Source organism: Peromyscus californicus, unplaced genomic scaffold, assembly GCF_007827085.1.
Source record: "Peromyscus californicus insignis strain IS unplaced genomic scaffold, ASM782708v3 Scaffold_24__1_contigs__length_46423439, whole genome shotgun sequence".
NCBI classification, from domain to species: domain Eukaryota; kingdom Metazoa; phylum Chordata; class Mammalia; order Rodentia; family Cricetidae; genus Peromyscus; species Peromyscus californicus.
In genome coordinates this window covers 27,562,128-27,589,885 of record NW_026294535.1, presented here as the reverse complement: position 1 = coordinate 27,589,885, position 27,758 = coordinate 27,562,128, and the positions used below count along the sequence as shown (strand labels likewise).

Below are 27,758 nucleotides of genomic sequence, written 5' to 3'. Positions count from 1 at the left end.
AGTGAAAAAAAGCTGCAATGAACTTGAAGCTTGGGTATTGCTTTATACGCTGTTTTCCTTTCCTTTGGGCATGTACACATTAGTGAGATAGCTGGTAGATTATTATTATTATTATTATTATTTTAGTTTTGAGGAACCTCTCAGCTATTCTCTGCTATAACCATATTAATTTGCATTACCATTCCCAACACTGCGTTAGAGTTATTTCATCCACATCCTTGCCAGCCTTTGTTATTTTAACAATAGATAATTTAACCAGGATGAGAATGTAACTCCATGAAGTTTTGATTTTCAATTTCCTGATGTTATTGGCGGCTTGACTGTTTTGCTTTGAGAGATGCCTATGAAGATATACATCAAATTTTAATTTGGATTCTTTGTGTAAGTTATTTGAATTCTTTATGTACTTTAGATATTAATCCTGTTTCAGATCAACAGTTGGCAAATAATTTCCCATCTTCACTATATTGATCATTTTCTCTCTTGTGCAGAAGCTTTTCACTGTAATTCATCCCATTTGTCTATTTTGCTCTTTACTTCCTGTGCTTTTGGAGCAATATAAAAATGATTGCCTGTGCCAATATCCTGAAGTAGTTCCTTTATGTTTTCTTCTAGATATCTAATAATTTTAGGTCTTGGAATTAGGTCTTTGGTATATTTGTGTTGAGTCCTTTTTTGTGTGTATATTATTAAATTCTTATTGACTTACATCATATATTCTGAGTATTTTCATCTAATCATGTAGATCATTATTGAACTATGGTTTTAATATGCTGAATTATTATATTTATTCTGCTTGTCTTAGCCTGTTCAAGAAAATGCCTATCATCCATATGTTGTAAATCAATTATCTTTGATTTCTGTCATCAAGCCTCTCATTGGAGTCAACCCTTGCATTTTTCTTTTCTATTCTGTTTCTGAAAGCTTGTCATATTTGACTTGTAATTTCCAATTTGGATTTTATGTTTATTGTTTATCATTTCTAATGCTGTTTTGATTTCAGCATGGCTTTGTAAATGAGCTGTCATTCTTTTCTGAAACCCTCTTCTATTATGTTGCCATGATCACGTTTGCGCTCATCAGGATGGAACAGCAATGCTGCAGGAATACACAAGTGTATGGGCAAAATAAACTGTTTTCTCCACTATGTATACATTGTTTCTGAAACCATGTGTGTGAGGGGTTCATCCATATTAAAGTTTTATTTAGTTCTCTGTAGACACCAAGTAGATGTCCTCTGATTTTATTCACTTCTAGCATCATTTGCTTGGAGTTTTTCTCAAAATCAGTGTTAAATCCCAGACCTATAATATTAACGCCCCCTCAGGTGATAATTACAAGTCATGGGTTTTCAGGTATCTGCAACCTTTATCAGATTTACAAATTGGAGCTTTCTGTAGTCTACGTCTTAGGCTAGATCACATTTTCTATATTGGCTCACATAGCTTGGGAAGATGCATTTGCCAGTTTATTATAAAGGCTATTGCAAAGGACATAGATGGGCAACCAGATAGAGAGGTCCGTAGGGTAAGGTGAGGAAAAGTCCCAAGCATAGCGCTTCTTTTTCCAGGGAACGAGGATGAATTGCTCTCCCAACATGTGGTTGTAGTTACCAACCTAGTGGCTCTCTTGAAATCCTTACAGATATTGTGAGGCTCAGATATTCAGGTAGGAATGATTAATAATTCAGTCTCTAGTCCCACATTCCTCCTGTGAGAAAAGCGATATGACTGGCGGTCACGGCTTGGTCTTTCTGATGATAAATCACATAATAAAGAACTCTCATATTCCACTGAGAGCTCATCTCACTAGAACAAAGATTATTCCTAACTCTGAGACAATCATAGGATTTTAGGAATTCTGTGTCTGGACGAGTCATTATATCTCAGCAGCCAATGCTAAAATCTCACTCAATGAAACAATATTTTGTGATGCTACATGGTCAGTTTAGGATGATGTCATAATCAAACAAAACTATTAAAAAAAACACAGCTCTACTCTGTTTCAAAGACACCCTTTACTATGTCACATTTGTGGTTACAGACTTATGGTTTAATTCTTCAGCTTATTGGCCACCAGTCATCACTTGGCTTATGAAAATGTATGTTCCTCATAATGAAACCAGAGCCAGATATGGGTGGACACTACAAACCTCTTCCAGGATATTTGCAAATACAATGATTATTTTAAAAATGAGTTTTAAGATATAAAGCAAACACTATTTAAACTTTGCCTTGTATCTTTGATGGTAAAAGCTTTTTTCTTTGTATGATTACTTTTTAAGGTTGCGTTTAAAGAATCCTGAAGTGACAGCATGAAATGGCCATTTATTACATTGGCGTTTGTGATGCTGTAGGATTAAACTTGGATTTAGGTCATGTAAAACAGTTACTGACACCCGAAATTGCCTTACAACTAACCAGTGTCCTGTGTCACACACTGAAATTTTATTCTCATTGCTTATGTAAATCTTGACCTTTGTATTTTTCTAGCTTTCATTTCAATATTTTCGTAAAATATATTTTGATTGAATTCTTTCCATTTCTCTAACTCCTCCCAGATTCTCCCTACCTCACTAACCACCAAATGTCATGCTCCCTTTCTCCCTAAAGAAAGATAGCAAAAAACAAAAAGAGTAAGACAAAAAAAAAAGAAGACGAAACAAACGAGTACAGAGTACACAACGCAACATGGAGGTCATTTTGTCTTGGCCAACTAATTCTAGACATGTGGCCTACCCTGGAGAGTACTTGATATACACAGCAATACTCCACTGGAGAAGACTGATTTCCTTTTCCCAATAGGTATTAATTACAAATAGCTTTTTGGTTAGAGATGGAGGTTTTGTGTCCACTTGTCCTTCTTAATGCTGAGATTTTGTCTAGTTTGAAACTGTGTAGGCCTAATATGGGCTGTCAATCTTTGCGAGTTCATATGTGTATCAATCCTGTTGTTTCTGGAAGATGTTGCTTCCTTGGAGTCATTCACAACCTCTGGCTCTCACAGTCTTCCTGCCACTCTTCAGCGGAGATCCCTGTGTTTAAAAAGCTTACATCCATGCAAAAGGGAAGACAGGGAATATTTGTCTTTTGGGTCTGAGTTACCTCACTTGGGTTGATTGTTTCTAGCACCACACATTTACCTTCAAATTACATAATTTCATTTTTTAAACACCTCAATAATATTCCATTGTATACATGTACCATATTTTTAATTCAGGAAATACACAGATTACTGATAAAAGGGATATTTATTAAAGGATTATATTGGGAGGAACAACTCACTAATATAGAATAAGGCAGATTCAGTTGCAGAGTTCTGGAAAGGTGAGAATCATTCCCATGCTGCTTCACGCCACCTGATTCAGTCCCCACCATCCAAGAGTGCAAGAGAGGAGGGACCTGAGTAGGAGCTTCCCAGGTCTTAACCTAGCCAAGAGGCACTGCCTAGGAACTGGTACGCCAAGGCCATAGATGGAGCAAATACCCACTACACATTTTCATTATCCGTTCACCTGCTGATAGACATCTAGGCTGTTTCCAGTTGCTGATCATTGTGAATAGAGCAGCAATGAACATGAATGGGCAAGTGCCTCTGTAGTAAAATCATCTTCCTATGTTGATGTTTTTCATACTTTTTTAGACAATAGGGTAAAATGGTACTGTTTTACTTAATTTTTTCCTAGCACACATTTATCATCCAAGTGAGTTTTAGAATCACTCTATCAGAGTAATTGCAAATATCTAAAAAGATGTGTGAAATAGCAATATCGGTAGTTTGCATGTGTAGTACTTAGGGCTGCTTGTGTAATCAGCTTCATGAATTCAAAACCTCCACTTGCCACTTATTAGAGGCTTAAAGTGCTGAGACCTTGGCAGAATGACTAAACTCTATATATCATTTGACTCACTTATAATATGGTACTTTAGTGTGTTTTCCCTTAGCTGTGATAAGATAAAAATATTCTGACAAAAGCAACTAAAGAGAAAAAGTCTTTAACTCATACAGTTCAAGTTGCAGTTCATCATGCTAGGAAAGTCAAGGTAACCAAAACTTGAAGCAGCAGGTCTTATTGCATCCACAACCAGGACAGGGCTGAGTGAATGAATTAGTTTGTTATGTCTACTTTATATAGGCCATGATCCTCTGCCTAGGGAATGGTTCCACCCATAGTGTGGATGTGTGTCGGTTCTTCCCGTTTCAAGTAATAAAAACAAGATACACCATTTAGAATACAGCCAGAGGTCCATATCCCAGGTCATAGTGGATACTGTCACGTTGAGAACATTATCACTAATGGCAAGATTAAAAGATAAGTTTTATTTTACAAGGTTGTTATGAGTATAAGGAAGGTATGTTAGTATTTGAGAAGCTTTTCGTACAGTGTCTGATATTTTAAAAATGTAAATAAATCCATCATAATGCTAGTATACAATAGAAAATGTGCAACTATGAGATACTATAAAAAGCTGCTCCTGAAGGAGAAAAGGATTCTTCGTGGATTTATGCAGCACATTTTGGTGGTGGTTTTCTTAGTGGATTTAATTCCAATGTGCTCAGTCATCTGAGATAAAATCTGTGATACTATTAAAGAAACATTAAATTTCTTTCCATGGAACAAATACCTATCCTCTACCAGGGAACAGATACCCATCTCTGTTCTCATTGCATTGTCCTTTATAAGAAAGGCAGAGCCTAATAGAGCTTAGCAAAAACAAACCTTTGGGTTATGAATTTTAAATCTAAAATAGCAGTTTATTAAAAATTAAGTATTCTTCATAGTATGATGTACATGTTATTCTGCATGTTATATTTTTGCCTGTCAGAATGTGCTAGAAATTGTAGGTGATTATTGCGGTGCTTGAATACAGTACTTTTGTCAAAACATATTTAATATTTTAAGAATAGTGATTCAACAAAGGACCATTAATGACTGATATAAATATATATTATTAATGACCATTATAAGCCTGTATTAACATATGCAATGAAATGAGAGCATGCTATATACATCACTAAATGCAACATCATGTGTGGTGTCTTTATTTAAAGTGTAGAAATCCTTTGCCTTCCACTGAAATGACAGGAAATACAGGAAGTAGTCTGCTAATGGCAGCCTAACAGCAATACACTTTTGTTTTCATGGGTTTATGGAATAATCCCCCAATATATTTATTTAAAGTAGAGTGGCGTGAGTTTTTATGGATTTGCTTATTTAATTTGAGACAGTATTTGGCCTTCTAGCTCTCTTGTATATGAATGTTCATTAAGTAAGACATTTTCTCTTCTTACATCTTGCCACCCAAGACATCTTTTGGCAAGAAAGCTGGGCTAGTTGTTTCCATAACATGGAATTTGACTTCTGTTATTTTTCACAACAGCTGACAGGACCAGCCTTCTTAATTGCTTTATGGGATAGGAATTCCAGTTATGATGTCAACTGTAGTCAGGGATTACCAGCTGAGTGTCTGTGCCCTGTTGCCATGTTGTAGCCATGGACATTTTGTATGGTTCCTGGCAGAGAATGAAGTCTGACCCCTGCCTTTGTGTCTGCTAGGTAACCAATCAGTCAGTCACATCCACCCCTGCAGGATGTCAACAGCTAGGTCTGCGAGGCTGACAATAGCCAGATGCAAAAGGAACATCACAGTCCACACATTCATTTCATGGTCTGATTTGGCAGGACGCAAGTGCTTGTGACTCAAAGCCATGTTTTCACGATTTGAAAAACAAATGAAGACAGAGTGGTCTTTCTAGGGAGGGGCTATATATAGCATTCATCATGGCCTCCTCTTTAATTAGAATGCTAGAAGTGTTATTTTTAGACTACATAAGACTGACATAAGAAGGCACATAGTAGGATTTCTGTAGGTATTTAACTGTAATCTGGATTAAATAAGAAACCCTCTTTGGCAATTTTGCTGAATCTATAATCCCTTGAAAGTTCTCTGCTACACAGTACAACTTCCTTGGTGGAAACAAACTTGATTTCCTTTTTTCTCCCTTTGGTACTTGCACTTCCTCTTCATCTTTAAGCCTTCCTCACCCCCTTTTCTGGTTGATTTGATTACAGAAAAGAGAGTATGATTGGTATCTTAGTAACTCTGCTTTGAAAGAACACCATGACCAGGACTGCTTATAAAAGAAAGCATTTAATTGGGCTTATAGTATCAGAGGGTTAGAGTCCAAGAAAGTAGAACAAAGGTGTGGAGGCAGGAACAGCTGAGATTTCATATCTTTATCTACAAACAGTAGGTGGCAGAGAGGACACATTGGGAATGACACCAGTCTTTTGAAACCTCAAAGCTTGCCGCAGTTACACATTTTGGCAAACAAGGCCACAAGTAATCCTTGCCAAATAGTTCTACTAACTGGGAACCAAGTGTTCGAACATATGTGCTTATGGTGGCCATTTTCATTCAAGTCACCACAATTGACTTTGAGCTCTTATATTAAAATAGTTGCTAAATTTTCACTGTCAGCTTAAAACTTTCAGAAAGAAGAGGTTCATTTGTTGTTTGAATATTAGATGGTCTTTTAATAAAAAAACAAAAACAAAAACAAAAACAAAAAAAGTACCCAGAGCCCGATACCAGGGTGAAAGCTGAAAGACCAGAGAAGCAGAACAGTCAGCCACTAGTTCTTACCTCTACAAAATCCTCAGCCTAAAGAGAACGAGTTCCTGTTTCCTCACGTTTTATATACCTTTCTCTGCCTCCATACTACTTCCTTGTATTAAAGACATGTGTGCTTTCCAAGCAGAGGCATGAGATCTCAAGTGCTGGGATTAAAGGTGTGTGCCACCACTGCCTTGCTCTGTTTCTAATCTAGTGACTGACTCTGTCCTCTTATCAGGCAAGTTTATTAGGGTACACAATATATCACCACATTCATGTTTAGTGTCCATATCCTAGATGTTCCGATACTTGTAAGAGACTATACTGTATTTGACCCATAAAACACCAAGGTCCTATCCTGAAGAATAAGGCTGAATAAAGTTACATCATTTGTAATCATGGACCTCTTTGAGAGCCTGCTTATTACAGATCACCTTCATTTCCCAACAGGTAGCCTTTGTTGGATGCAGGTAATAGCTTTAGATAAAAGCTTATTTTACTTTCTATTTCCAATCTCAAATTTAATACAGTTCTTAAAAGGGCCATGACATTATACCCTTTGGAAAATAGTTTATTTCAATTCTCAAATAGAACTTTTAAATAGAACACGTATTTTGAAGCTACATTGTAAGCTGCAGATAATTCTCAGTAGATCTGAAGTCTGCAAATACCTCAGTCATGACTACTTCAACATTTAAATTTCTTTTGGATTACACAAAGGAAGTGTAAATAGATGCTAAAACATGCAGAAACTAGTAATGTGAAGCAGAGAGGCAGAAGGAAAATACCCATTCATGTATGGAGAAGAGAGCAGTATCCTTGCTGTGAATATTTATCTGTGTTTCATAGATATTTCTAAGCTACGGTTCAAAGACCCACATGTTTTCCTAAACAGCTAAAACAGAGAAACGAAAGGGTAATGATGAGACCACCAAAGGGACTCTGGGGAGAGAGGCAGTGAAAGTAGGTGTGTGAATATGACTGAGGTTCCTTGTACACAGATATGAGAATATCTAGAGACCTATTATTTTGTGTGATTAATGCATGCTAAAATAAGTAAAATGACAATAGAAACTGGAGATTTTTAAGTCTCCATGTTAAAATAATAAGTAGTGAAATCATAATCTCTATTATTAATATTGCCTGATGGTTTACTTCAACCTGGAGGTTCTCTTGGTTATGATTTTTGCTCCAGTGTTTTCTTTGCTGGTTATTTGTTGTTCTTATTGTATATAAAAAAGAAGTATGTTAAAAGGAAAAGGGAATGAAGTGTAGATGCAAAGCACTTTGCCTGAAGGATTAAAGTTGATGGCTGGTATACAAAAACACAGGCCCATCACAATATCCCATTTTATTTACTTTTGAAAATCTTTATAAAAGTAAAAGGAAAAATGATCAACCTCTTGTTCCACTTTGCAGTGATAACTGCAGTTATATGCTTCCTAATATTTTCATTGAGGTCAGGCTACCTAAATGGCTGTGTTCTCACAAGATTGTTATGGAACTCAAAAATTCTCAATCCCTGTAATATAGTGGCAGACATAGCCTTTTCCCATAGCGTCGTTCATGTTTGTGCTGATGCTGATGTAAAGAAATGCTCTAGTCTACCAGTTCTATAAATTATATTATGTATAATATTTTATCATACCTACTAATATAATAAATGACTCTTTTACTTTATATTACTATAGAATATATTGTTGTTATTTTAGAGTGTACTCTCTATTTAAAAGAAAAATTATATTGTAAGTCAGGTGTGATAGCTTGCTGTTGTAAATCCAGCATTTGAGAGGCAGAGGTTGGTGGAGCTCTGTGAGTCTAAGACCAGCCTAGTCTACATAGTGAGTTTCTGACTATCTAGCACTATATAATGAGACTCTTTGTCAAAAACAAAACAATTCAAAGCAACCTGTCCCCAAATATAGTGTAAGACAGAAATCCATATTCGGCTGGCAGAAACCTGTAGCAGCCTTGAGTTGCTACTGTCTTTTGATCAAATCAAGAAGCCATGTTGGATGATTGAATCATACCAGTAATTATATTCTCCTGTCCATATGTAAATCACAAACCCTTATGTATGCACAACTTTAATTTATAATCATTTATATTTCTGTGCCACATAGTGGTAGGGACTCAGGTTGTCTGTACAGCCCTCTGAGCATGCTAATTTACAGAACATCTGTTTGTAATGGATAGACTCTCCCTGGGATGGGCAGGTGAGTGCATGAAGCCACTCATCTCCTCATTTTGGGAGTTTCAAAACAATTAACTACTGTGAATTGTGAGTAAGCATGTGAATACTGAGGATTCAGTTGTGTTCAGTGCTGTGTTAGGGTAACAAGTTTTGTATCTTATATCGGATGAGATTGTGGTACAGGTTAGAAAAACAAGAGAGTTCCCTTATTATCATATTCTCTTCCTGGGCACTGTTTCCTAACCTTCTCCAAAGAAGAGAAGTAATTGATGTTCCCTGTCCTCACTTCCCTGTCCCAATAACTGACTCAGAGGCTGAATATGAATTTTAAATGCTCAGCCAATAGCTCAGGCTTATTACTAACTAGCTCTTACATTTAAATTAACCTATTTCTACTAATCTACATATTGCCATGTGGTTTGTGGCTTTACCTGCCCTCTAGCATGTCTTCCTGGGAAGCTTGCTAGTGTCTCTCCTGACTTCACCCTTCTTATTTGGCTTTCCCTCCTAGACTTATTCTGCCTTGCTATAGGCCAGTCAGCTTTTTTATTAATCAACAAGAGTAATACATATTCCCAGCATGCAGAAGGATTATTCCACAGCAAAGATATAGAAGAGAAATGGAGCAAAACACCAGAATGGTTTTACCGAAGAAATGGCTGCTGAAGAAACTAGACTTCCTCCTCCTTTCTCTGTGTACTGTGGCATCCAAGGGCAAACATGGCAATTTCATCTATGTGGAGTCTATCCTCCAAGCTGATTTCTTCAGTGGCAGGACTGAAGGACTTCTCCAGATGCTACTCAGCTTTCTAGAATTATAATCCCTAAGCAGAAACAATTACAAAATTCTTATTTGCTTTAAAAGTATCCACAGTTTCTTTTAACTTTGGTCTTTGGCAGAAACTCAACTATACATTTTCATATTGCTTTTATTCCTCCAGGAAAGTGTGTAGTCAGTGCTCTAACATTAAATGAATGCTTGGCATATCAGACTTAGAAAGGGGGTTGTTTTGCTTCAGTTTTAGAAGTAGAACTGCAAGATTGGACACACTTGCTGCTTTTAGTTCCTTAGTCTGGAAACAGCTCATCATGGTGAAACTATATGGCAGGGCAAAGCCATTCTGAACCTTATTGCTAGGAAGTAAAAGAGGGAAGAGAGAGAAAGTGAGATCTTAACATCCACTGAAGGGCATATCCACAAGGACCCAGTGTCCTCTTACTGGGCGCCAACTCTTAGACCACCCTGCTTGCCAACAACAGACTAAATTCAAACACACTGGCCACTGGAAGCAAAATTCAAGAAGTGTTCTTGGCCCAGTTGCTTTCAGAATGCTAGAATAAGGTATAGGTCTACGAATGGAAACCAGTTGTATTAGTCTTGGGAAATCCTTTCAGTTTGGCAATGTAGCTGCTCACACAAATTTGAAAACTTTTTCTTGGCTCGAATTGTGTCCATTAAGATAGTCTTCCTTAATATAATCTGTATAATCTGTCTGAAATAATTTCCCTCAACACATTAGACATACATAAAATTCTTAATACCCAAAGTTCACTTTCCATGTAATGTGTATTTCCTTTATGCCAGTTTATTTTAAATAAATGCTCCCTATTAACTTTCGCTATTATTTTATTCATCCTACACTGTAGAAATAAAACTTGATATCTCACCTATATAGTGTTATATGGCAGGATCTAAGAGAAAAAAATTATGCTAAACTGAGGTAGTCTACCTTGAAAGAGCACCAGTGAGTTATACTCTTGAAATTTAGATCAGATGAAGATATTCATGTGTGTACTTAGAGTTTGTGGCCTATGTCTGTTCACTGATCTAGGACCAGGCCTTGGAATACTTTATTTTATTTTTTGAAATACTTTAAGTAATGATAGAGCACTTGGAAGTTTACTGTTTTTAAAAGACATATTTAAATTTTTTGGTTTAATATAAATTATTCATTTTAGAATATGAAATCATACTATTCAGCAAACATAAATTTTAATTATTCTTGTTATTAACACATATTGAAAACCTGTACTTGATGAAAATCAAGTAAGTTTTTAGTATGTTTTTATTATTTTAAAACTTGTAAAACATTTATTTATTTGTTTTTCTTTTTTTTCTAGACAGGGTTTCTCTGTGAAGCCTTGGCTATCCTGGATTTCGCTTTGTAGACCAGATTGGCCTCAAACTCACAGAGATCTGCCTGCCTCTGCCTCCTGAGTGCTGGGATTAAAAGTGTGCACCACCTCTGCCTGACTTACTTTATTTTTATTGTTTTATGTTATTTTATTTTAGGTATATGTTTGCTTGCATGTTGGTATGCACATTTACTGTGTGTATGCCTGGTGCCCACAGAGGTCAGAAAAGCAGGTCAGATTCTTTGAAACTGGAGTTACAGATGATTGTGAACCACCATGTGGGTGCTAGGAACCAAATTTTTATCTTCTGCAAGAGCAATAGTGCTGTAAATAGCTGAGACACTTGTTCATCTTCTAGACATTTTAATTCTGCAGCCTAAGCTGTGTAAGAAAACTGTAAATAATCACTTTATACTTTTTCAGTTGTGGTGCATAGAGTGTATGTGATGGCCTTCGGAAGTTCCTTGACCCATTGCTAAAAGGACAGTTGGAAAACTATTTCAAACCAAAGTGAGATACTTTTTTTTTTTTTTTTACCAGTTTCCTGTCAGGTTTATAGAAACAGAACATTTTCAAAACTGATATAGCTTTCTAAAAAAATTTATTTTGTTGAAATCCTCCATGGAAATAAGAGATTCTCATTATTTCTAAGAGGTTGATTTTTAAATCACAGTTAAGTCCTAAAATACCTTTCAAGGATTTTCTATTTGAGTTCTATGGATTTCTCAGGCCCATTTCCTTTAAAAATATCATTCCTTCCTAAATTAGATTTTCTTGTTATAAAGAGAAACACAATTCTTTCTACAATTAAAGGTTAGACTGGGAAGATTATTTTCCCACCTTTGAATCAATAAAGGTATTTTGGGTTTGTTTGTTTGTTTTTGTAGAAAATTGAGACTTCTTACTTAGATGGAATCACTTGGAAGAGGCTTTGACCATAGCCTCATAAGGACCTTTTCGATGATGCAGTGGCGACACAATCTGCTTCTACAAATTGCTTCCTTGAAGGTGGAAATCTGTGGAGTCTGTGAATTATTTCCTCCTTCTGGCCACAGTAGCAATACAGATCCATCGACTGGTTTACCTGCCCCTTCACACTGACTCTACTTCAGATAGGTTGATTTCTCAGCTCCAAAGAGCCTTGGCTTTCTCATTCTCTATCTCCTCCCCATAGTATTGCTATGGGGATATTTACATCTCCCCATAGACCTTCTCCCACAAGATCCCAACATAGCATCCTGCTCTCTCTTCTTTTTTCCCTCTCTTCTTTTCCTTGTCTTCTTTGTTACCCTCTTGCTTTTCCTACTCATCTGCATCCTATTTCTGTCTTTTAAAGAATTTATTTATTTATTTATTTTATATCCCAAGTACAGTTTTCCCTCTTTCTCCTCCTCCCAGTCCCTCTCTCCGACTTCTCCTCTGCTCACTTCTCCCCCTCCCCCTCCCCCTCCCCAATCCACTCCTCCTCAGTTTCTATTCAGAAAAAGGGCAGACCTCTCATGGATATCAACAAAACATATAAATTGCAGTAAGACTAAGTTCCTCTCCTTGTATTAAGGATAGGCAAGGCAACTCAGTTTGAGGAACAGGGTTACAAAAGCCAGCAAAAGAGTTAAAGACAGCCCCTGCTCCCAGTGTTAGGAGTCCCACAAGAAGATCAAGCTACACAACTGTCTATGAAGAGGCCTCTAGGTCAGTCCCATGAAGACTTCCCGGTTGTCAGCTCAGTCTCTATGAGCTACTGTGAGCCCAGGTTAGTTGATTCTGTGGGTTTTCTTTCAGTGTCTGTCCTTGACCTGTCTGGCTTCTACAATCCTTCCTTCCTCTCGTCAGCAGGATTCTTTGAGCTTGGCCTAATGTTTGACTGTGGGTATCTCTATCTGTTTCTATCAGTTGCTGGATGAAGCCTCTCTGATGATGATGACATTTGGTCTAGGCACCAATCTATTAGTATAGGCATCATTGCATTGACTTTTTTTTTTTTATTCTCCAGTTGTGTTTGGTTCTACCCTAGATCTCAGGGTCATCCAGCCTTTAGGTCCCGGTTCTTCAGGCAGTATCAGGGGAGGGCTCATTCTTATAGTCTCAGGCTGTGTCAGTCATTGATTGGCCACTCCCACAGTCTCAGCACTACCATTACCCCAGCACATCCCATAGGCAGGAGAGACTATAGGTCGAAGATTATGTGGCTGGGTTGGTTTCCCAGTCCCTCCACTGGAAGTCTTGCCTGGTCACAGGAGATGACCAGTTCTGGCTACATATCTGCAACTGCTAGGAGTCTTAGCTGGGGTCATCCTTGTAGATTCCTGGGACTTTCCCTTGCACCAGGTTTCTACCTCACCCCCAAATGCCCCCACCTCCAGTTGTCTCTTTCAGTACTCTTGAGAGTACATCTCTATCATATTTCCATCTCTCTTTCTCCCTTCAGTTTGAAATGGGCCGTTGTATGTATGGCAACAGTAAGTGAGTTAGTACACAAATTGTGGATACATAGAAATTCTAAATATTTAAATCTACCACCCAGCGCTGAAATCAAATGTTGAATTTACAAGTGTTAAATACAGAGTTCCAGGAATATACCTTTAATATACCCGTGTACCCCTTAATATACCATTTGTTCTCTGAGATTGCCATGCTCTGATTTACATGTATGCGTTCTAGGAGAAAGACATCAATAAAAGAAGGACTAGGGAAAAATGTGTGGAGTCAGAGCCTAGAAACACGATAAAACTTGCTCTCTGGAGCTACATTTGCCAGGACACTGCTGAGTGGCTCATGTGTGGCTGTGGTATTCCAGGGTCAGAGAAGATAATGAGATGTAATAGACAACCACATATACTCAAAAGTAACTCATAGAAATTTAGCTCAGTAGAACTGAGAAACCTTGATGAAGTGGAGGCTAGTGAGACAGCATTTCCTTTAACCCTAAACATAAGATGGTCCCAGCGATCCCATTCTGTGACGATCTGTATAATTCCTCTCTGTGATGTAAGCTAAGTGTGCAGGTCTCATATCATGGTCCAAGATGGCTGCTTTCACCATATTATTTGTAGTCTAGCTAGTTAAGGGAGAAGGGACAGGTGACCAAATTTCTGTTTTCTCTCAGGGTAGTGGCATCTGTGATTCTTGCCTGCATACCCTTAACCAGAAGTGTGTCACATAGTCATACCTAGCTAAGAAAGAAAGTCTCTGGGGAAGACTTATATGCTAATTTATTTTACAACATTTAACTTAGAACATCCACAAAAATAAATGAATGAGAGCTGGGCAGGGGTGATGCACATCTTTAATTCCAGCACTTGGGAGGTAGAATAGGCAGATCTCTATGAGTTCAAGGCCAGCCTTGTCTACAATGTGAGTTCCAGGACAGCCAATGCTACACAGTGAAAGGCTGTCTCAAGTACCCAAAAATAAAAATAATATATGCATGTGAAAAACCAGTGCCTTCTGCAAGAGATGCCACATACACTAACCAGTGAATGACTTGATGAACCCAAGTCTGGTTCTCATACATGTTGGATCTCCTAAAATGTTCTCTCCATAGATATTCACCAAGGTCTTCGCTCAGGGCCTAGGCTAAGGAAGTGGCAGAAATTATCAAGATATGCATAAATGTTAGGATTTTAAATTTAAGAATCTTTAGAAAATAAATACTTTTTCTATATTATAACCTTTTATTTTTATAATCAAGAGGCTTAATGGAAATCATGAGGACTGACATGAACATTTTCAGAACTCGCAATTCTGAATTAATGAGGTCTAAATTCATTTCATATTCTGTCATAGCCTTTTTCTTTTCTGTATTTCTAAAGATCACTTCAATAATATTACCTAATGTTCCACTGGCTGCCAAGTTCAGTTGCTTATAACAATAAGCTTTTTTCTTTTTCATGGGTCAGCTGGTCTTTAGCAGGGCTTCCTGTTATCTCATGGTTTGGGTTTAGGACTGTCTTCACTATATATTTCCTCCTCCGTTTACATTTAAAAAATTAAATTAATGTAGTATGTACAGAGCTGAGGAGGACTTTGGGAGTCCATTCTTTCCTTCTACCAATGTGGGTCTTTGAGACTGATGTCAAGCAAAACATCACCCTTAGCCCCCATAATCTTTGCCAGCTGAAACACTCTGTAACCCCACTTCCTTTTTTATCCATGGACCAGGGGCTGCTCTCTTCTTATAGTGTTACTGGAGATGAGGGGCATGCAATTTAAAATGATTTGCCTCAATCTTCTCTTTTCTATTATTAGGCAAACCAAGAGTCAAACCATTGGGACAGGGAGAGGAGAGATTTTTCTGGTACAATTTCTCACATTCTATTATCAGGTCAATATTGCCATAGTGTTTAAAGTAAAGAGAAATTTACTAAAATACAGCAATATTTTTTTTAGACTCCTAACAAGTTAAAAGTGGCTCCATGTTCCAGATTAGGGGAGAGGTTCCGTTCCAGAATCCCAAGTTCCTCTGTCATGCTATTCTGTGATTCTCTAGGGTTTTGCCCTACTTGGATGATCAAAGCTGCCTTACCTGTTTGATGCTGTCTTCCAGTCAGTGAGAAGGAGGAAAGGAAGTAGATGGTGGCAATTTCTTCTTGAAATTGTGACATCTGAAAATGAAATATGTCCCGTATGCTTGCATCCTAGTGTCTACAGCATCATTCTGGAGCAGATTACTGAAACAGGGAAACTGTTAAACGAAGACTTTCATTGTGATGAACACAGCTAGACTTTCCTAATTCTTAGAGCGTGGATATTCAGTGTCAGTTAGTAGTCTATTCTTAGGATAATTTGAATAAATATTAATAGTATCATTGGTGTGGGCATAAGCATGGATGTAAAAAGGAAATGGATGCCAGGAAAAAGAAATTCAGACAAAGATACAAGATATATATTTTAGCTGAAAATTTAAAAACTTCTTAGATTGCTAGTTCTTAGTATATTTACTTTTATGATTATGTAGATGAAATGATTGTTGGTTTGCCATTGCAACAAGAAACAGTCATGCATTTCAAATCTCCTTATGGCAGCCTGTTTCCCTAAGCAACCCAGTCTATGTACAGATTAAATATAAGAACTTGATCAAATAAAAGGTTTGATTAAAATGACATAATAAGGCACTGCGTGTTTGTAAAGATACATCATAATTTTATCCACATAATGTTTGCTACAGCATCTGAGTTGTGACCCAAGTTATTGGGAAATATTGTGTGTGCTTTTCCCTCTCTTGAGAGCTCAGAAACTCCATTTCGGAACTATTACTGAAGATCGAATTGATGTCAGCCAGGAAACTGTAATTTCCTGTCAGTTGGCCTTGAATTACTACATTGAGTTTTCAGGCAATAAACAAACTTAGCTGAAAGATACAAGCTTTCCCCTACTTATCATTAGTACCTAAGAATATGAATGTTTTATACTGTTCCATCTCCATTACACACACACAATTATTGGCTCAGAATGATACTCAGCCTTCCTTGCTTCCTTTTATCTTGAACTAATCAAGTCCAAACTTCCTGCTGAAGACAAGTGGATGCTGTTTTAAATGTGGGCTGCAAAGCCAATTTATCTGATAAAGGGGTAAAGAACCCACCATTTTCAGGCTACAGAAATGAAGCCGAATAGCTCTGATGCAAGGAACAATATGTTTCCTCTGCTGTTTTTATTTCTCCCATGCATCACGAGAGGAAAAGACAGGATTTTATGTGAACTCTGTGCTGCAAAGCACATTGCAAAGCGGCTTTTTTTTTGATATGTCTTTGAGTATTGGGTACACAAGAGGACAGCTTGTTTTGTTTTACGCAACTGGGTTGCTGCTTTCTGAAAGCTAACCCACCAAATTGTTCTGGGTTACTGTCGACTCTCTGGTTGCTAAGTTACCTTTGATGCCACAAAAGTAACCCATTTTTGTAAGGGGGCATTTTTGAGGATCACACCAAGGCAGGTTTATTTATGAGCAACTGAATGAATGCACAGATTTTGCAGAGTTCACCCGAGGGATCCAAACTCCTTGGTTGGAGAGGTGAACTGGAAACTCACCTTAGAATCAGGGAATTGGAGGAGAACCTTGTACTTCCATCCTCATATAGTCTGTGAGGCATCATGGGCTATGGAGAAATCATTTTAAAGAAAGATTCCAAGATTCATGGCAAGGGGTTATGGTTGTGTTCCAGTGGGCTGATTACGTATCTTTACCTGTCAACAAAGATCCATGGGAACTGTGTCATGCCAATGTACTGAAGGACATTTGTCACCACTGACACCAGTAAGTAACAGTAGTATTCATCAGTGAATGAAATGATTACATAGGCCCTCCATCTACTTCAGAATGATATATGTATGTGGAGGTATCATGCCCCTACAGAAGATCACATGCCTAGCATTCTATTGTTGGTAGGTTTGTCTATTAAAATTACTTTCATATTCTCTGTCTTTTCCCTATGTGTATGCCTATGCGTGTGGTTGCATATTCCTGTGGCTACATGTGTATTGAGGGCGTCACATGCACATGTGTCACACGTGGATACCAGAGAACAACTTTACATAGGACTTCTCAGGGGCTCACCTTTTTTAAAGAGCATCTCACTGACCTTGAGCTCTTCCCAAGGACAGTAGTTTGGATGGGACTCCCCCCTCCCCACCCCAGGATCTGCCTGTCTAGCTTCTTAGCATGGAGATTACAAGTACTTTATCATTGAACTCACAACCCAGCCCTAAAATATTTTTTATTGTCAACTCTTTGAGGTGTTAATGAAACCAAATAAAACAACATATATAATTCAGCATATTCAGCAGTTAGCTTTGTCTTGCTGCATCATTTCTCTTCACTCTGTAACCCTCATATCCTGATTTGAATTTTATAAAATTTTAGAAATTTGTATGTTTTCACCATATTTGTAAGTATTGCTAAGTTGTAGCTAGTGTTTCACATGTAGTGAAGTATATAAATTCCTACTGAACCCATGATCATAAAGATGTCTTGATTCATCTTAATGCCATACAACATGCAAACAGATACATGCCACAATTTACTAATCTTAAATTTCTGACGATACAAATTAAGAATATTTCTAATATTTTACTAGCACCAAGGGAGGTATAATGCTTAGTCTTAGGCATCCTTCTAGTATGCACACTTTTTCATGGGAATTCAGTTAACATGCCAAAAGATCTCCAAATATTCCTCTTTATTGAATTGTGCCAAATAACATACCAAAACGCTTCAGCTGATTCTACAGTAATCCACAGTTTAGAAGAGTGCTGTTTCCCTCTGTTTTTTCCAACATTTGCTGTTTGCAACATTTCAACTTTCATAACCTTCTGCTTCACAAAACATTAGTGTTCCAGAATGCACTAAACACACTTGTTCTCTCTTTACCACTTAGCCATTCTTTTTTTTATTAAGAGACTTTTCTATTCGTTTTATATATCAACCTCAGATTCCCCTGTCCTCCCTCCTCCCATCCCCCAGCCTTCCCCCACAACCCACCCCCCCCATTCCCATCTTCTTCAAGGCAAGGTTTCCCATGGGGAGTCAGCAGAGCCTGGTGCATTCAGTTGAGGCAGGTCCAAGCCCCTCCCAAAGAGAGCTTAGGAGAGTGGGAGGTTAGAGCTGGATCAAGAACAGAGTAGAAGAACAAGGAAAGAGATTCCATGATAAATGAAGACACCATGGGAATAGGGAGAAGCAGAGTGCTAGGGAGGTACCAAGGAATCCACAATGATGACCCCACCATAGACTACTGGCAGTGGTTCGAAAGGGTGCCTGAGCTGACCCACACTTAGCCATTCTTAATGTGTGTGTTTGTCATCCATGTTTCTCATTGTCTAAATTAAATTCCATAATTATTCATCTTGTTTATATTTTCCCAAGTCATCTTTGTTTTTGTAAGAATTTTTTGGTATGTAAACATTGAAAACACACACACACACACACACACACACATACATTTACACACATGTATAGTCTCAATTTTTTGTCTTTTTTTGTATTCTGACTCTGTTGTCTGTATGACTGTAGTAAGTTTTATCAATTTTTTTATTAGAGTTGAAATTTAATGTCTTTTTGGAAGAGTTTTTTTAATCTTAAGACTTAATTATTTAAGAATTTCACACACATATCATTAAATATGATAATAACCACCCTGGATTTCTTTTTCTAATTCCCAAGACACCTCCCTAAATTTGCCATTCTCAAATTCATAACCTCTTATAATTAGAGCTTTCTGTATTTACATGGGTGTGGGCCATCCATGGGAGCATGTGAAACCTATTAGTGACCACACCTTCCAAAAAGAATAATTCTCCCTTCCCCAACATCCATCAACCCCCATAGCTCCACATTTGGGAGGAGACCTTTCTGAGTTCCTTCCTCATCCATGATGAAATTTTGGCTGGCTTGATTTTTCTGTAAGGTCTTGTCCAGATCACATCTGCTCTGAGTTCATGAGTACAACAGTTATGTCATGCCCAGAGGAAATCCTTTCTGGGACCCCTCCCTAGCCTTCAGCTCTCACATTCTATCTCCCCTTCCATAATGCTGTCAGAACCTTGGGAAGAAGGTGATAAAGGTTTGAGCACTTTGTCTCAGAAGTTTGACCAGGTATGCCTAGCTGTATTTGAGCAGTCAGTACCCACCGCAAAGAGAAGCTTCTCTGACCGTGGTTGGGAGCATCCTTGGTCTATGGCTGTAAGGAGCAACACTTAGAAGACAGTTTGACGACATAACTATTGAGCTAAATGACAATGGTAGATTTAATCCCAGGGCCAGTGACCTCACCAGCATTGGGCTCTTGAGTAAGTTTACAGTACAACGTATGAATTCCCTTCTGTGGAGCAAGTCTCAAATCCAAACAGAAATCAGTTGCTTATGCTATAACCTTTATGGCGCCATTGTACCAGTGTGCACCTCTCACTTGTACGTTCTATATTGTAGCCATGTAGTGTCCAGCACTGGTTAAGACTGCTCATGTCTTTTCTTGCTGAGCTCTCTCTATACCATGTTCTGGCACTATCAAAACTAGCCAACAGGGAGGAAGTTCTGTGGTTGGTTTGAAGATGATTTCTTTATGGCCTGTAGCCAAAGTCTATGGTGTCTTTAGCAAGAATGTCTTTGGAGTGGGTAACTAAGAACAATGATGATAGGCTGTGTTGTTTTAGAGACCTCTGGGGCTTCCTTGATGAGTAGCTGGTGGGATGGTATGCTATGCCTGGCATGTCAAATTTTAATAGCCTAGGTCCTCTGAGAACAGCCTTGTCCACTCATGTGAGTACCTCTGTTTGAACTCTGTCTTAGTTATGGTTTCTCTTGCTGTGCTAAAACACTATGACCAAAAGCAACTTGGGGAAGAAAGGGTTTATTTCATCTAATACTTCTATATTACAGTCTATCATGGAAGGGCAGGAGCCCAAGGCATGATCATGGAGGCAGGAATTGAAGCAGAAGCCATGGAGGAGTGATGCTTACTGGCTAGCTCATCATTTCTTGTTCAGTCTGCTTTCTTATTGCATTAAAAAATCATTTTTCCAAGCTCATCAAAGGTAGCCACTATCCTTATTTCTTTCACAAGCTTTTCAGCTTTATAGAAATGAATCACTCAGTGCGTATTAATTTGGTTTAGAACATCGGTGTCTGTGAGATTTATACATTGTGAAATACATCTATAGTTCCTTTTTTTCCATTTTAAACAAAAACTATCACTTCAAAGTTGGACAAGGCAAACCAGCAGAAGGAAAAGAGCCCAAGGAAAGGCACAAGAATCAGAGACCCATTCATTCACACATTCAAGAATCCCATAAAAATACTAAACTGAAAGCTATAATATATGTGCAGAGGGCCTGGCACAGAGTCATGTTGGTCCTATTCTTGCTCTGTGTGTTTTGCTCAGTTGATTTAGAGGGACTTGTTCTCCTGGTGATCTCCATCCCCATTGGCTCTTATACTCTTTCTCTCTCCTCTTCTTTGGGCTTCACTGAGCTCTGAGGGGAAGGAGACATCCCTTCTAGAGCTAGCTGTGTGTTCCAAGGTCTCATTTTCTGAGTAATATCTGGATGTGGATCTCTGTATTTGTTCCCATCTACTAAGGGAGGAAGCTTCTCTGATTTTGCCAGTCTATGAGTATAGCAGAATGTCATTAGAAGTCATTTCATTGTTACTTATTTTTAAGACCAGTAGTATTTGACTTTACCTTAGATCTCTGGGCTAGCTAGGCTCTGATTCTTGGTTACCCAAGCAATCTTAGGTATAGTTTCCATCTTGTGGAGTGAGTCTTAAGTCAAATCAAACATTGATTGGTTATTCCCACAAGTTTTGTGCCACCATTGCCCCAGCATATTTTGTAGTCAGGACAGATTGTAGATAAAAGATTTGGTCGTTGGGTTGGTGTATACGTTGCTCTTTTGTTAGCCTGCAGAGTACCCTCCCATTCCAAAGACACTAGAACGTAGGGGAGAAGGTTCTATATAGGCACCAGCTAGACTCCTCCATATTCAGCGAGTTCCATGGGTGTGGTCCTGGGCAATGGGGCCCTGCTGTCAGTTCGCAACTGTTGTCTTGGTAACAGCTTGGGTTGTTGGCAGATTTTCCTGGGACCCATTGGGCCGACAACTCAATTATATGTAACCCAGTCCTGGTACTAGAAGCTTTGTTTGGTGACAAGAGATGGCCAGTTGGGACTCTAACTCCCCCATTATTAGGAGACTTTATTAGGATTGCCTTAATATATTTTTGGAAATTTCCACTGCACTACGTTTCCGTATCGTGCCCGAAATGCCCATCAAATCCAGCCGTCTCGCCCCACATTCTCTTCCTCAACACTATCGCCCCTTCCCATCCCCACCTCATCCCTCTCAGCATCCCTTTGTTGCTTGTGATTTTCTTTGTAGTGTTGAGGCCTTGTGGGTTTTCCCACATTCTCTTTAGCATGTCTGCTGTGGTTGTCATCGTTCAGTTGTTTCATCAGAGAAGCCTTAGTGCTTTGTGAGATCTTTTCTGGAGCATTTGATATTTTTAATGTTACTGTAAATGTTGTCCTTTTTAAAGTTCCATTTTCTTAATGTTTGCTAATTTTAGAAGGAAACAGAAGGGATTTGTAAATGGTGACTTTGTATCCAGGAAACATTCTAAGTGCATTCATTAATCTTAGCAATTAATCTTTGGGTTTGTTAACATATTTATATGTAGATATTAAAACATTTGCAAATAAGTTTTACTTATTCCTTTCTGCTGCTTGCCCGCCTTCCTTCATCTCCCCCTCTCCTTCTTCTTACTCTTATATTTCTTTGTCTTACTGCCTAACTAGGACTTTAAGTCTACCGTGAAAGAGAATATTTGTTAGGAGGTAAATGTGTATTGTTCTTGATTAGAAGAGCAGTTTTAAAAATATTTAACCAATATGTGTGATGTCTGCTTTTGTGTGAAAATGCTATTCTTGATAAAGATGTGAAAATATCTCCCTCTATTCTGTTTGCCTAGAAATCTTCTTTGCTCATGAGTCACTGTTTATCAATTTATATTTCTACTCCATTAGAGATGAGCATGCCATTTTTCTTCTTTATTTCATTAATGTGGTAAATTACACTGATTCATTTAAAACCTTAAACTAATCTTTCATTTCTTGGATAATATAAATTTAGACTTCATATATTATTCATTTTTTACATTGATGGATTCAATTTGCTCATGTGTATTTTGAGTTTTTTTAATCAGTGACATTCGTTTGAAATTTTCTGGTAATAGTTACAGTTTGTAGCAAGTATATTTTACCCTGTTTCACCAAAGTGCTTTCTTCATGAGTTCGTTCACTTAGGTAATTATGCCATTTATATCTTTAGGAGCCATCAAACAATGAACGCAAGTTTAGTTAATTACCAATTCCATCAGTATCATCCTTAAAATTATACATCACTACCTTTTCCTTTCCTCCAGTCAAGTCATAAGCCAGGTCAGGATGCTATTATCTATTTCTTGGATTGTTTTAATGATGTTTATAATAGATTTTGGTCATAGGTTTGGATCTTCCTTCTCTATTTTTCCATATTGCTGATAAGGTGAACCCCCCCCCCCCCCCCGCCTCCTTTTTTTGAAGTTCAGGGACAATTGTATTAAGGTTTAAAAGGAAAACTCCAAAGCAAGCAAACCAAATCTCAGCAGATTCCCAGAGGAAGGAGATGGAGAAGAGGAAGACAGAAAGCTATGCCCTTTGAGTTAGGTGGGCATGGAGGTCAGCCACATGGTTGACAAGCAGCCATATGGTTGTAGAGACGAGTTTTAGAGAGGAATGAAGCCCAGAGTGTTGTGGAAAGCATGCTTAGAGAAGACGTAGGAGAAAAGAGTGATTTTCTGAGTCATTCAGAGAAATGGGCAGGCTTGCAAAGCTCTGTAAGCTACTGCACTAAGAAGTAGGAATTCTCGTATAAGGAAAAGCACGTTATCTTATTAAGTGAGGATGTCTCTGAGTCTTTATATCACATGTGTAGGTGCTCACAGATGCCAGAGGGAGGCACTGAATACCCAAGAGTTAGAACTACAGGTGGTTGTGAGCCACCCGACAAGGATGCTCACAAGTGCTCTTAATTGTTAACCCATGTCTTCAGCTTCTCCTCCTACTTATTTATCATGACTAAAGGTGGATCTGCTTTCCTGAGTCTTGACCCTTAGGCAATTGAGCAGCCCCAAATCCCAGTGGTTCTTCATTAGACTTTTTTCATATACACAAATTGGCAGTGTTCTTGGTTATATTCAAGCCCTTGCTCCTCTCCCCATTTTTGTCCCAGAAACACTTATATAGTTTACAATGTAAGATACATCCATAGCAGAGTAGAAGAAACAAAAAACGAGCAAAGGCTACCAGAAATATTCAGAGAGGAAACAATGCATGGGGAAGTACACAGAACAGTTTAGAAGCTGATTTCAAAATCATTATGATTTGTTTGATGCTTGAACTGGTGTGCACCCTAGGCTCTGGTGGTGAGTTCTCAAAATCAGCTAGCCAGGTGTAGCTGGCCTGTGTACTTATAGACCAGTAAACAGTGAAACTTCATCCAAAGAAAGTAACCAAGGTAGTCAAGAGTTTCTGAATATGCTAGGATGAGTTAATTTGTTTAGAATTATACTTGAGCTATCATGTGAAATAGAAACTAAAAACATTGCATGTACATTTATTATGAGCAACATCAAATGAACAGGCATATGGAAAGGTGGACTTAGTCTCAAAGCTGGGAACATTTATCTAAAAAGACTGCTCTTCCAGAGGACTTGAGTTTGGTTCCCTGCACCCATATGACAGCACACAGTCATCCGGTGCCCTCTTCTGGCCTCTGTGGGCACCAGGAACACAAATGGTGCAGAGACACACATGTAGGCAAAACATCCATATACACAGAATACAAAAAATTAAAGAAAGACCCTTAACTGCCTCCGTTTATAAAGAACTGTCTTAGAAAGTAAGTTTCCTATTGTTTAATATATTCAGGCAGCAGCTCGTCAGTTGCCTAAAGTGAATTTAGGGGCTGGAGCAGTGATTCTAACATATAATCGCTAAAGGCTGAAATGTAAGAACAGAGGTTGAGAAAGCGCTTAAGTGAAGCCATTTTTGACAAGTTTGGAAAACTCTAGGAAGGTGGGTTCCAAATTAGTAGGACTGGGGATGTTTAAGAATATTATTCTAAATGAAGTATGATACATTTATACATCAAAATTACTTCTCAGTAAAAGTAATGGAACGATTGATTGATACATTTAACAACATGGGTTAATCTCCAAAGCATTATGTTCAAAGAAAGATGCCCATGTACAAAACTCAATGTTTTGTCATGTCAAACATGCAAGTACCAGGAAATATAAGCTTAAAGTGATTAACATAGATCATTTGTTGTCTGGGATTGAGATGGAGCATGTGGACTGACTGAAAAACACCAGCATTCTGTGTTTTGCTTATGATTAGGTTTACATGGATGCACTTATTTCTCAAACTCATTAAATGGATTAATTCTATTGGATGTAGACTATACTTCAATAAAGTTGAGTATAAAAATATTGTTATTCAGTGATTTCATTATTTTGACTGGGTTTGGAGACCAGTGAATTGTGTAATACTTTTAAAAAATGGTCATATACATGGCATGCATATGATGTACCAAAGCATCAGCCACATGTATTCATGTATCCTTGTGTATGATGTATGAAATATGAATTGACAAGAAGAACATCTAGGACAGAATGGATTTTAAAGCTAAAGCAACTGGAATTAGGATTCTAGTTCTTTTAGTAATTGTTAGATTTGTAAAATGTACATTCATTTCTTCATCTTAAAGCAGAGGGATAACAAGCATCTTATTGATTCATTTTGAAGTTTAAATAAAATTGCTTTTGAAACGTATGTGGCACAGTGCTTGGTCATTTTGCAACCTTTTGTAAAACTATTTTTGGTAGATTACATAAATATCACTTGTTAATTTCTATTTCAGTGTGATATAGGTCCCTATTTAGTTTTTTAGTGGGTATCATAGTTATCATACAAAAAAGAATAATGCTTTTAACTCCTGTTATTCATGCTTTATTCAGCTATTATACATTATATATTAATATATAATAGTACATGTAATTGTCTATTTCAGTAATTTCAGACAAGCGTTTATTTCACTAAAGAGGCACAGAGAAGTAACTGTTGTTTTTATTCTCTTATAGGTATATAGGAGCACTGTACACTTGTATTAAAATGGAGAATTTTGAAGAAAGGAAGAGGTAGCAGTTGGCGATGATGTTCCCGGATGAATAGTTCACTTAGGAGAAGTCAGCATTACAGATATGCTGTTTTGGAAGGTGCTGGAACTGAATTGCAAACTTTCCTTTTTTCATTCAATCCATGGATTTTTTGATTGTTCCTTGGAATAGATGAAGTTCGAAGCCAGCCTGTGATGGGACATGTGGCGTGCCAGGATTTTCCTACTTGTTGCTTCTTGGATTAGTTTGCTGCCATTTTGAAGAGACTGAATTTTGTAGGGCAAGGACCTAATGTGATGGATTTATCTTCAGAAATGAACAGACATGGGAAGAATCCGGTGAGTCACAAGCTGGAAGACCAGAAGAAGGTAAGAGATGTAAAACAAAACAAAAAAAAAAGGCCTTTGTTTCATCTGCTTTTATGCTTAGAGTGAATTTTTATCATTGTAAAATATGAGATAGGGTAAAATGGCATATTAGTTCATGGAAATGAGCCTGTTTTATAGTACATGGTTCTGTGAATCTGGACTTTGTTGCCAATTGGAGATTTTATTTCTAGGGTCCTCTAGAATATATAGATTATATATAGAATATATTATATTACACACTCACATCAATATTCTAATACTCTATCACGAATTATGGTGTACTGTCTTCAACATCATGTGGCCAGCTCTCATATATCAAGAGTAAAGGAACTTTGATAGAGTAGGACAAACTAAAGTTCTGCTGCAGAGAACACTTGCCTTCTTGCTATGAGAAGGCCTAGGTGCATTTAAACTCCCATTTCTTATCCTTGGGGCAAGTCAACCTAGACCATCTTATTTACAGTTCTTCTGGAAGTTGAGGCAAATGTGAGCTTATATTGAACTATTTGTGTGTTATGTCAAAACAACTGATAAAAATTTATCAAGAAGGGGGTGCCGTTGACATTTTTGGAAGAGTGAGTTTGGAGACTGTGGAATAGGATGCTTGGAACCCTGAGGGGGTCACACTTAAATCCAATGTCCTACCTTTTAAGAAAATTTTCCTTGCTCAGATATTGCACTGTAGTGAGAACCACTTAAAGGGCACTTATAAGAAGGATCAGAGATAATGTCTGGGAAAGAAGGTCCTGCTAATAATGAATAAATTACCTTATGGGATGTTTTCATTGACTTCTATTACGATAGGACAAGTGTGTGGGGACCCAGTGGCTTAGGCACATGAACAAGAATAATGAGACAAATGAAATGGGGTTTTTAAGTAGGTAAGGATCAAAGGAACATGATTAAGATGTGCTTTTGCCAACCGATGGGAGCATATGCAAGAGATCCATAGCCAAATATTAGCTGGCATTTGGGGAACCCTGTGGAAGAGGAAGGGGCAAGGACTGTAGAAGTCTGAGGGGTCAAGGAAAAGAACACAGCCCACAGAATCAACTCAGCAGGGCTCATAAGGCCTCAGACACTTAATCAACAATCACGGAGCCTGTATGGGTCTGACCTAGGTCCTCTGTGGGTATGGGGGTGTCTCTTGATTCTTTCACCTGCTCTTGGGACCCCTTTCCTCCTCCCGGTTCCGTGCTTCAGCCTTGATATGAGGGTTTGTACCTTGTCTTATTGTAACTTGTTACGCCATGTTTGGTTGACATCCCCGGGAGGCCTGCTCTTTTCTGAAGGGAGCATAGAAGGAGTGGATCTGGGAGAGAGGGGAGGGGGGCGGGACTGGGGAGGTTAGAGGGAGGGGAAACTGCAGTGGGAATGTCATGTATGAGAGAATTAGAAATAAAAGAGACCTTATACTACATGTATCTTAGAAACCGTGTTTGTTTGCTAGTCACTTTGCATTTCTCTGAAGACTCCAGCTCCTTGTTTTTCAGAGTTAAGAAGTTTAGGGAGCCTATGTTGACTCAATTGCTGATTAATTTCTTTAGCTCTTTTGTTTACCCTTCCTAGGACAGAGGCACAGCCATTCCTTAGCCATTAAAAGCGACAACAGTGGGCACCTCTTTTCTTGGGGGTGATGGCTATTATGAGTCATTCATTGGGTGTACTTGTAGGACAGTTCAGAAAACACCAAGAGCAGCAAAGTCCAGGGTACTAGAACCGCTTTTCGC

The 27,758-nt window shown here is 38.1% G+C and overlaps 1 protein-coding gene across 2 annotated transcripts in view; it reads left to right on the top strand.

The window, feature by feature from the left end:
• The window catches only part of Nav3 (neuron navigator 3), a 775,186-nt gene that overhangs the window by 224,417 nt on the left and 523,011 nt on the right, over positions 1–27,758 (top strand). For both annotated transcript variants that reach the window (XM_052753308.1, XM_052753309.1), the window contains exon 2: positions 25,625–26,028. In XM_052753308.1, the coding sequence (XP_052609268.1) occupies positions 25,957–26,028 (72 nt within the window). In that variant the 5' untranslated portion in view covers positions 25,625–25,956. The remainder of the gene's footprint in view (positions 1–25,624; positions 26,029–27,758) is intronic.